The sequence below is a fragment of the Canis aureus genome, chromosome 8 (genome assembly GCF_053574225.1).
Source record: "Canis aureus isolate CA01 chromosome 8, VMU_Caureus_v.1.0, whole genome shotgun sequence".
NCBI classification, from domain to species: domain Eukaryota; kingdom Metazoa; phylum Chordata; class Mammalia; order Carnivora; family Canidae; genus Canis; species Canis aureus.
In genome coordinates, this window is record NC_135618.1 from 6,725,367 (window position 1) to 6,737,166 (window position 11,800).

The window sequence follows — 11,800 nt, forward strand, 5'->3', positions numbered from 1 at the left end:
TTCATATTTCCTTTTTAGGGATGGTTGCTAGAAAACTTAGGGCCAAATTTATGGCCATTTCTAGAAAATATGAAGGACCTAAAAGCTTATACTTTTTTCAGTAGTAAACCCATTTGTGATTTTATCATGGTATTTCTAGTCTCTTTTTTCTCAATTTCTCACTTAAAAAATATTTCTGATTCAATAAATATTTATTATTGAGTTCATCCCATACACTAGGTACTATTCTGGTATTGGGGATACCATATGGATCAAAACAGACAAAAATTCCTGCCCTTGGGGAGCTTACTTTCTACTGAGAGAGACAGATAATTATATTGTATATATTTAAACTTTTTTGAATCTGTATTTGAAATATATGAGCATTTGACAAATTTGTGAAATTTTGATATTTTTAAAATTGTTTTGTGTTTTAGAAGTCATCTGGCTTGACAGGAGTACGGGAAATATTTTTGTTTACAATAATTTAGAGCTTGAGGGTGTCTGGGTGCCTCAGTCAGTTGAGCGTCAGACTCTTGGTTTCATCTCAGGTCATGATCTCAGGGTCCATCATGATCTCAGGATTGTGGGATTGAGTCCCACCAGCTCCAAGCTCAGTGGGGAGTCTCTCTCTCCCTCTCTCCCTGCTCACACAAGCACAGGCTCACTTTTTAAAATAAATCTTTAAAAAAATGTTCTAGTGTTTGGGGTGAGTCTGGGAAACAGGTTAGAGTAAAGCATTTTTGTAAACAGTGTTTTCTCATTATATTGAGTGAGGGTCTAAGGCACTAGAGTTTATTGACTTACAGACCAAAAAAAGAGATGTTGGTTTCTTTCTTGGTAAAACTATATATTCTATTGTTACCATTTCTTCGAGCCTAGAAGCAGACTATTAATATTAAACTAAGCAAATTAAAGAGTTTGCTTACAGCTCTGTGTTCCCATTTCCTCTGCTTCTCACAGTTCATTAAAAGAGATTAAAATTGTTTTCCTTAAGAAGAGTCACTGTATCTGCAACTTCCTCTCAAATAATTCAGCAAATAGTACTAATAGTTACACTCACAAATGTGACAAAATGATAATTGGTGAATTGAAGTAAAGCATATGTAGGTATTTGTTATATTACTCTTACAGCTCTTCTGTTGGTTTGAAATTTTTCAAAATAAAAAGTTGAAGGAATATAGCTACTTTGGCAATTCCTTATAAAATTAAATATGCACTTAACCACATACCCAGCACTCCTAGATACTTATCCAAGAGAAATGAAAGACAAAGGGGTATGCACAAATGTTTATAGTGACTTTATAGAATTGCTAAAAACTGGAGTGAAAGAGGAATGTCTATCAATGGTGAATAAATAGTGGATATATGGTACACTCACATAGTGAAATACTCCTCAGCAATAAAAGAAATAAATTACTGAGTGGCAGCAACATAGGTAGATCTCAAAAGCGCTCTGCTAAGTGAAAAGTTAGACATAGAAGGCACTTACTGTTGTCATTCTACTTACATGACATTCTAGAAAAGGAAAAATTACACGGGCAGAAGTTAGATCATTGGTTGCTTCAGGTTGGGAGTAAAGGGAATTAAAAGGGGCACAAGGAAATTTGGGGGTGCTGAAATTTAAGAAAGAGTTGGTACATTACTTTGCTAGCTCCATTAAGCTGACATTCATAGTAAAAAAAGGTAGTCTTCAGACATGAAATTTGTCGTTGTAGTGTATTACGTACATGTAGACCATTAGACTAGTTTTGGATTCAAAGTTTGTGAAACATTGTTTTAGACTAGGATTTGACCAACCTTTTTCCTAAAGATCCAGATTATAAATATTTTCAGGTTTTGAGGGCCACAAAGTTACTGTCCCATAACTAATGTTCTGCTATTGTAACAAGAAAGTTGCCATAGATGATACGTAAACAAATAGGTATTGACTCTATTCTAATAAAATTTTCTTTTTACAAAACGGGCATTAGAAGCCATTGATTGTCAACCCGTTTTAGGTAATTGCAAAAAATCCTAAAACGGTTAAAGCAAAACCTCATCTTAGCTCAAAACGTGTTCCTTAACATATATTGTTTTCCTTATTAGGAACTAAATATGGGTCAGCGATGTTCAGATACAAGAGGAATTGTCTTTGAGGATGTGAAAGTGCCTAAAGAAAATGTTTTAATTGGTGAGGGAGCTGGTTTCAAAATTGCTATGGGAGCTTTTGACAAAACCAGACCTCCAGTAAGTAATATCAGTGACTTGACAATCCTTATAGGATTTTTTATTTTATTACATTGAGTAGTTTTATTTTTATTTTGACATGGAATATTTGGTATGTGTTTCTTTCTTTTTGCATGTGTGTGTGTGTGTATTCCCTTTTTAATATCTACTTCTTTTATTAAAGATGGAGAGATACTGTCATTATTCTTTATTTTTTAGAATTCTTCAGCTGGCTTGCTGACTGTTACAGAAATTATTTTAGCAAATACAAAAATTACTGTAGTCACTGCTAGATTTACAGAGAGGCAGTCCATACTTAATCATTCCTGCTGATATGTGCTCATTTCCTCTTCCTTTACTCATTAGGAATATTTCCCCTAAGAAGCTTTCCCTTGTTAAACGGAAGAAGTGTCTACTCTCTAGGCTATGATCCTGTGCCTCACAAATGCCTTTAATTCATAAAAAATATAAATTTAAATGTTTGTTCTCCCCCACCCCTTCTTTTGTTGCCTGAAGGAATTGGCAACAAATTCCTTCTCTTTGTATAATCCTTAACTTAGAATTTTAGGCAAATAGTCATTGTACTGTGTTTTAAAAACAGCATGAATTTATGCTTTGTAAAATGTTAAAATACTAGGTCGCAGCTGGTGCTGTGGGACTAGGACAGAGAGCTTTGGATGAAGCTACCAAATACGCCCTGGAGAGGAAGACTTTTGGAAAGCTGCTTGTAGAGGTAATTTTAAGACTGTATTTGTTATGTTCAAATCACACTCAGACTATAATCCAGAGTCTTTTTTTTTTTATAAAGATTTTTTTTATATACTCATGAGAGACACGCAGAGAGAGAGGCAGAGACACAGGCAGAGGGAGAAGCAGGCTCCATGCAGGGGGCCCGATGCGGGACTTGATCCCGAGACTCGAGGATCACGCCCTGGGCCGAAGGGAGACGCACAATCACTGAGCCCCCCAGGCATCCCTAAAATCCAGAGTCTTTACTGCGCACTTCTGTCAGCCACGCTGGCCTTTTGCTGTTTTTACCTTTTCTCCCCTGCCCCCACAATAGCCACCTCCTCATTCATTTCACTAATGAATCTCCCTTAGTCACTCAATGTAAAATAACACCTCCAACATTCTATATACTAATCCCACTTGGGTTTTTTTCCATAGTTTCTAACACCGCTCAGCATTACATCATGTATGTGTTTGGTTCTTGTCTCTCCTTACTGTCCCATTTGAATGTAAGCACCGTACAGGCTGTGAATTCCTGTTTTGGTAACCCTTATACTCCTGGCATTTAAATACGTTTCCATTGTGAACTCTTGCATCCATTCAACAAATAGTAACTGAACACCTACCTACTATATTAAAATACTAATAATCGGATGCTTTCTCTGTTCCAGACACTGCTCTCAGGGTTTTACATGTGTTAACTTATTTAATCTTCACAGTACTGTGGAGATTTATTTATTTATATTTATTGCATGTAAAACATTAGGTCTACCTAATACGTAATGGAACCAAGATTTGAACCCAGGTAGTCACTTAGAGTCTGTCTTTTTACACACTACATGTGTTATTTCCAGGAATAGAAAAGAAGTTTGGCATAGCCTCTGTACTCAGGAATCTTTAACTTTACTTTGGAAATAGGATACAAATCTTAAGACAAATATTGAGAAATACTGTAGAGCAGTGTAAGAAAAATTAGGTCCCTAAATGAGAGCTATAGACAGAAACCAAAAGGAGAAACTGTCACGGGTGGGCCAGAGACATTACAGGATTCTGAGCTATGTTAGAACAGGATTTCTCAAAGCATGGGCTAAAAAGAAACTAAATGAGACACATTGGGATTTTTTTCATCAAAATCTCACAAGAGAAACATAGGCATCTTATACCAGGTTGCCCAAGCTGTGGTGATATAAGTGCTTCTGTTTATTACCAGTGGGACTATAATTCGATATAACTTATGAACCACATTTTGGAAATATATATATCAAAAGTACCTATCTTTTGCCCCACACTGCAGTGGTTATTCTTTTTTTTTTTTTTTTAATGCTTTATTTAAATTCAATTTGCCGGCATATAGTATAACACCCAGTGCTCATCTCGTCATGTGCCCTCCTGAGTGTCCATCACCTAGTAGTTACCTCATCTACCCACCCACCTCCCCTTCTACAACTTTGTATTTGTTTCTCAGAATTAAGAGTCCCTTATGGTTTATCTTCCTCTCTAATTTTTCACCACTTAGTTCTCCCCCTTCCCTTAGAGTCCCTTTCACTATTTCTTATATTTCATATATTAAAACTATATGATAATGGTCTTTCTCCGACTGACTTATTTCACTCAGCGTAATACCCTCGAGTTCTATCCATGTTGATGTAAATGTTAGGTATTCATCTTTTCTGATGCTGAGTAATATTCCATTGTGTATATATACCACATGTTCTTTATCCGTTCATCTGTCGAAGGACATTGTGGCTCCTTCCACAAATGCCAACAGTTTGGCTATTGGACATTGCTGCTATGAACATTGGGGTGCAGGTGTCCTGTCATTTCACTACGTCTGTATCATTGGGGTAAATACCAAGTAGTACAATTGCTGGCCACAGCAACTTCTTGCAAGACACATCTGTGAAGGCAAGGGAAACAAAAGCAAAAATGAACTATTGGGGCTTCATCAAGATAAAAAGCTTCTTCCGCACAGTAAAGGAAACAGTCAACAAAACTAAAAGGCAGCCTACAGAATGGGAGAAGATATTTGCGATGACGTATCAGAAAAAGGGCCAGTATGCAGTGGTTATTCTGTACTGGTATTTCATATGTATCTTTCTGGTTTACTCCCATATGTGCAATATGACCTATCTATAGCTTGTTTCAGCATTGTGTAGAAACAACCAAATGTAGAAACAACCAAAATGTTGATCATCCATACAGTGGAATATTTTACAGCTATAAAAAAAGTATAAAGAAGTTCCTTTATACGGAACCACTATAGAAAGCATCAGATTTATTTATAAGCAAAGCAAAATGAGAACCAGCAACGTAGTAGACCACCATATATGTAAAAAAGGGAAAGACTGTAAATGTATTTGCTTATCTGTATATACAACATCTCTGAGAAGATGAAAAACAGTTAACTTGGTTACCTCCAGGAATTAAGGGGGAATTAAGTGGCATTGGGGAGGGCAGGGATGATAGAAGAAGGAGGAAAGTTTGAGCTTCAAACTGGTGGTTCTATTACCTATTCAAAAAATAGAGTGAAAACTAAAAACAACTTGAAAGAATCATTGGCTTAAAATAATGGGCATAATCAGGCAGGAAGAAATACAGGAGGATATTACTCTCCTTGCTCCATATAGGGATTAATTATATTGGTTAATAATTGCCTCTCCTTAAGACTCAATTACCATGCTAATCTCAAGCAACTTGTCATTCTAAAGTCGAGTGTGCTTTACCATCTCTACGGTAAATATATGAAATTGAACAGCTCAGTTTTTTGTTTTACGTGACCTTTGGTACATATTAGTCTGTATATAGTCATAATTTGTGTGGTTTTTATAACCTCTTAGTCTTCAAAACCCATTTTGATGTTGCCCACAACAAATCATCTTTTTAATAATTTTAGTATTCTTGTTTCTGAATGCCTATAGGCTTTCTTTTAATGTGTATTATTTTTAAAAAGCATATGTTCCATTCCATGTTCATTGTAGAATAATTTATGATACAGTATAAGCAAAATTAAGTAATAAAACTACTACATGATCCCATTGTCCAGAGATAATTACAGTGACCATTTTGCTCTGTATTATTATTTTCTATGCATAAATTTTTCCAAAGCTATAATCACACTATATATTTGAATTTTTCACTTAGCAATGGATGGCAAACATATTTCTATCATATAACATTTTGGCCATACAACTGATAGAAGACTTACTGTCTTTTATTGAAGGTGTTTGTCTTATGTCTCCTCTTGGATGATGAACTTCTAAAGGGAGGGTAAGAAGCATCTTTTATTTAAATAGTCCTCACAGGAGCATCTGGCTGACTTAGTAGAGAATGTGACTCTTAATCTTGAGGTTGTGAGTTCAAGCCCCACGTTGGGTATAAAGTTTACTTTAAAATACATACATATGTACATACATTTTTTAAAAAAAGAAAAGGTCTCAGCAGATACCCAGGAGGATACATAAAATTCTTATGGTATTTTTGCCAAAAATGCTTAACTTCATTCCGGCTCAGAGAAAGCATCAAATAAATCCAACTTGAGGGACATTCTACAAAAAAAATAACCACTTCCTATTCTTCAGAAGTGTCGAGGTCATGACAGATAAGGAGAAACTGAGGAATCCTAACAGCCTGTTATTTCAGTAACAGTTGAAATCTTGGATGGGATCTTTGAACAGAAAAAGGACATTAGTTGAAAACTTGGCCAAATTTGAATAAAGTCTATGGTTTAGTTGGTAATACTGTGGTAATGTCCTATTCTTGATCATTATACTATTGTTATGTAATATGTTAACATTGGAGGAAGCGGAGTATAACTTTTTAAGTCAGAATTAGTTTTAAAGTTAAAAAAAAAAAAGTTCCAGGAGAAAAACTTACTGGATAGATACCCTTAATTTTTTTCCTTTTTAATTCTAGCACCAAGGAATATCATTTTTGCTGGCTGAAATGGCAATGAAAGTTGAACTAGCTAGAATGAGTTACCAGAGAGCAGCTTGGGAAGTTGATACTGGTCGCCGAAACACCTACTTTGCCTCTATAGCAAAGGCATATGCTGCAGATATTGCAAATCAGTTAGCTACTGATGCTGTGCAGGTTTTTGGAGGCAATGGATTTAATACAGAATATCCTGTAGAAAAACTAATGAGGGATGCTAAAATCTATCAGGTAAGGTTAAAAATGATTTTTGTTGTTTTTTAGGTAAACGAATACTCATGGATGACAAATTTCTGATTATTTAGGGATTTTATGCCATTAAAAATAATAAACTATCATGGAGCACCTGGGTGGGTCAGTCAGTTAAGTGTCTGACTCTTAAAAAAAAATAATAAATAAAAAAAAGTGTCTGACTCTTGATTTCAGCTCAGATCATGGTCGTGGGATCGAGCCCCACATTGGGATTCTCTTTCTCCCTCTCCCTTTGCCCCTCCCACTAACATACTCTTAAATAAATAAAATCTTTTTTAAAAATAATGAACTATCATAGATGGCTGTAAACTGAAGTTTTTAAAACTAATTAACACTGAAGAATGTTACCTTTAAGTATATGCCTTAAGAGAGAATAGGCTAAAAGTAAATGGTACAGACATGTACATATGTGTCTGGATCACCCATCTTTGAGTCTTAACATCCTAGCTAATCGTAATCCACCCTTTGCTCTCCTGAAAGTATGTGTATCATTTAAGATAAATTATTTTTATTCTTGCTTGACAACTATTGAATTAACTGAAAGCATATTTGGGAGTAAAACAACATGAAGAGACAGTGATAAAGTGGTATTAATCATTTGATAGAAGTTCATCTGAGAAAACTATATATAACAAATTGCTAGGGTTAGAGGTTTAAACTGGAAGTAAGGGCTGGCTACTAGGAATGTTTTTAAGACTCTCCCAAAATTTTGGTAAATGACATTTTATAATTTAATCTTTAGAGAATATATTTTCATGGGCTTCACAAAATCAGGTTTCGGAATCTCTATAGATTACAGACCCCATATGTGGTTTGATTCAATTTGTTATTGCAATGGGGTTTATAGTACTGTCCAAAATATTTAGTAATCAAAGTATTTATGTACTAAAGATATTTCACCTATATGTATCCTTTTCTCTTGCAGATTTATGAAGGAACGGCACAAATTCAAAGACTTATTATAGCCCGTGAACACATTGGCAGGTATAAAAAATAAAGAGATGGCTATAGAAATGTGATTAATGCTGAATTATTAGAACACAATCTACTGTTTTAATCTTGGAAGAAGAGAAAGAGCTTTAAGATTTTTTTTCTGGTAAAACTTTAAAATAAGCACTCAAACTAAATCTATGCAGTTGATTCTAGTATCAGTTTTCCACTTTTGTTTAACTTTATGACTTACTTTTTCTCAAAAAGATTTGGTTTCATTAAAATTATGTGTTATCTTTAGTACTATTGTACTTGTATTAACCTAGAAAAGTACATTTATTTTCTTATGTTAACCACTTAAAGTAACAGAAGTTCTTTGGATTTCAATATTTTTCCAAGGACATTTTTGAAAAGTGGGCTTATAAAAGTATTCAGAATGTTCCAAAATTTACATTGAGAAAGTATTATAGGATTTGGATGCCATTAAATAACTTATTAGTGTCTTTTTAGACTTGGTGGAATTAATTAGGGGAGTTCATTTTGCTACAATTTGGGAAGCATTCATTTTCAGTTTTGTAATAGTAAAAAATTTAATGTTCATATTCTCACCATACAATGACCAGAAGTTATTGAAAATCTTGTTTAATTCCGAATCTACATTTCACTTGCCTTATTTAGAAATAAGTTCATAAAATTTGCCTTAAAATATTTTTATATGATTCCTGGTACCTGGGTAGGCTTTGGTCTATTGTATACAATCTCATTTCACATGCATACATTATGGAAAGAAACAAATAAAATTGTTGAGTGCTTATTCATATATCTGTATTCTCTCAGGAAGTTTCATTACTTTGTGTAATAATGTATGCTTGATATATTTACTGTGTTGAAAAAAAGTCCTGTTCTGATTTTGAACTGCATAAAGTTACCCGCTCATGTTTCACCAGATGGTATTATGGGCATCTCAAAAGATATAAATATTAAATAATGTAAGAAAGTTTGTGAATTTGATGTCTCTTTGTAATAGTTAACATCAGATACTGCTAAAATATGTTATGCTACATGGTGTTGCTGACACCAACTGGGAATCTTCTATAATTCAGTCCTATTCTGATGCAAACTCCAAATAGATAGTTAGCTTCAGGGCTCAGTCCTGCCAGACTACACTCACTTCAGGTACCAGTCACAAGTCCTGGGTCCCCAGGCTATCTACATTTCTGTCTAATTGGGCTACAGATTTGGGTATTCCCATGACCCACCCTTAGATTCAATAATTTGCTAGAATGGTGCACAGAACTCAGGAGAAACACTTGACATACTTTACTGGCTTATAAAGGACACACTGAAGAACAGCCAATGGAAGAGATAGATGTATAGGGTGAGGTATAGGGGAAGACACTGAGTTTTCATACCTCCTCCCAATGCACCACCCTCCTAGTACCTCAGTGTGTTTTCCAATTTGGAAACTCCTGGACCTCTTCGTATTCAAGAGTTTTTATGGAGGGTCTTCAGCCCTTATCTCCTTCTTAGAGGTCAAGTATGGAGCTGAGAGTTTCCACCTGTATTAGTGGGCTATAGCTGCCATAGCAAAATGTTGCAGGCTGGGTGACTTAAACAGAAATTTAGTTTCTTACAGTTCTGGAGGCTAGAAGTCCAAGATCAAGGTGCTGTCTAGGTTGGTTTCTGGTGAGGTCTCTTCCTGGGTTGTAGAGTTCCAGCTTCTCACTGTGTTCTCACACGGCTCTCGTCTGTGCACATACGTAGGAAGAGAGAAAGCTCTGGTGTTTTTCTCTTCATATAAGAACACCAGTCTTATTAGATTAGGGCCCTACCTTTATGACCTCATTTAACCATAATCATCTCTCTCTCAGCCCATATCCAAATACAGTCACATGGGGAAAGATTAAGACTTCAACCACCGAATTTTGTGGGAACACCGTTCAGTCTGTAACACCACCACCTAAATACTTAGTCTTTGGTCATCAGCCCCATCCTAAATTCCCAACTAGGGGCCCCACCCCTAAGTCACCTCATTGGCATTAACTCATATCATCTCTGGAAAGGTTTGGTTATAAATAACAACAGACACTCGGAAAATTCCAGGGGTTTGAGGAGCTCAGAGCCAGGGACTGGGGACAAAGGCCAAATACATTTCTTCTTTTGCTACATTTAAGAAGATGAAAACCTAGGGGCACCTGGGTGGCTCAGTCAGGAATCTGCCTTCAGCTCAGGTCCTGAAATTGAGCCCTGCGTCAGGTTCCCTGCTCAGCTGGGAGCCTGCTTCTCCCTCTGTCTGCCTGTCATCCCTCCTGCTCATGCTCTCTCTCTCTTTTCTGTCAAATAAATAAAATCTTAAAACAAAAAATCTAATCTTTTACAAAATATATTTAAAAGACTTCCTTTTCATGCTTAATTATGAAATTGTACTTTAATGGCACAGCTAGAGATCGGTAAGGAGTTTTAGAGACTTCCTAATTAAATTGAGTATCACAAAAAAAAATTAAAAAAAAAAAAAAAGATAAATTGAGTATCACACAGATGGGAGTTTAGATGCTGGAGGAGAATGGAGACCCGAAATTTGCCTCGTCCCTCGAACACTGCTAGGTAAGTATCCGATCGTTCTAAACACCCAAGTAATGAGGACCAAGAGAGCAAACTGCACATCCACACATAGAAAAATGGCCACCTCATGGAAGGCAGGAGCTGCAGAGTTGATTTGGGGGAGAAAAGAACTGGAGGGGAAGGAGCCCTAATCACGGAAAGAGTGAAAGCAGCACATAGGGAACTGCATGAGAAAAACTCTTCCCCAAAACCACTGACTGGGAAAATGAGAGAGGCTGGCTATTGCAAGTTTTTAAAGAAGCAGAGCTCAAAGTCTGAAGTTTTAGAAGTCTAGGCCATCGCCAGCATCGTCCCTGGTGGGCTGAGTGGTGCTCTGGTGAGGAGGGAAGGTGCAGACCTGGGAGTGGGCAACGTGGCCCGAGGATCCCCGGGTTGCACAGGGAGAAACAGTTCCCCTTCTTGGAGTGGCACAGCCTCTCGGGGGACAAAAAACTGGTGGCGCCAATGTGTTGCCCTATTCACTAGCACAGGAACAAAAACCCTGCTTGGGGACAGCAAACTTTGGTGCTGGCTTTTTGCTGTGAATTACCATAAACTCTGAGCTGCCATATGGTCATGCCGCTGTTTTCCAAGACAAGCCAGCACCAGCCACAGTGCACTGCGGCCCTCCGCCAGAGGACCACGGTGGGCCCACACCACCCAAAATTTGGAGTTTTGAAAGCCAGCTGCACACTTGAGATAAAACATAGGACTACTGTGCCACCTATCAGCTTGGACACAGGTTGAAGGCAGGGATTTGGTGGAAGCTGGGGGGACACAAGTGATTATTTGCTCTTCTGTGAGGGATTCCCGAAGGTAGAAGGCACAGACTCTGGGGAAGAGTGCCTACCCCACCCTCTCATCCCCACTCATCAGCACCGACCAACTTCAATGAGCAACACAGCACCCCGCAGTGGAGGCTGGAGCCACTCACACCAAGCCCTGCTCCCCTGCATCCTGCAGGTGCATCTCCCCTAAAACAAGTCTACCTGACAATTGGCCATGCAGGCCCCTGCCCTAGGAGACCAGCACAAACCCCTCATGTGTACAAGTCTACTGATGATCATAGAATGCTGCATAGCTTCAGCTAGGTCTAGGAGAAATAGGATCTAGCTTTTGCAGAGGACCGACCTGAGGGGAGGAACAACCAAAACACAATAGCCTAGCACAC

General features: G+C 37.3%; 1 protein-coding gene across 1 annotated transcript in view; it reads left to right on the forward strand.

Annotated features, from left to right (window-relative positions):
* ACADM (acyl-CoA dehydrogenase medium chain) overlaps positions 1–9,034 on the forward strand; it is a 30,687-nt gene extending 21,653 nt beyond the window's left edge. The window contains exons 9-12 of the mRNA XM_077905069.1: positions 2,068–2,208; positions 2,825–2,920; positions 6,829–7,077; positions 8,024–9,034. Of these exons, the coding sequence (XP_077761195.1) occupies positions 2,068–2,208; positions 2,825–2,920; positions 6,829–7,077; positions 8,024–8,095 (558 nt within the window). The 3' untranslated portion in view covers positions 8,096–9,034. The remainder of the gene's footprint in view (positions 1–2,067; positions 2,209–2,824; positions 2,921–6,828; positions 7,078–8,023) is intronic.
* The last annotated feature ends 2,766 nt before the right edge of the window (positions 9,035–11,800 follow it).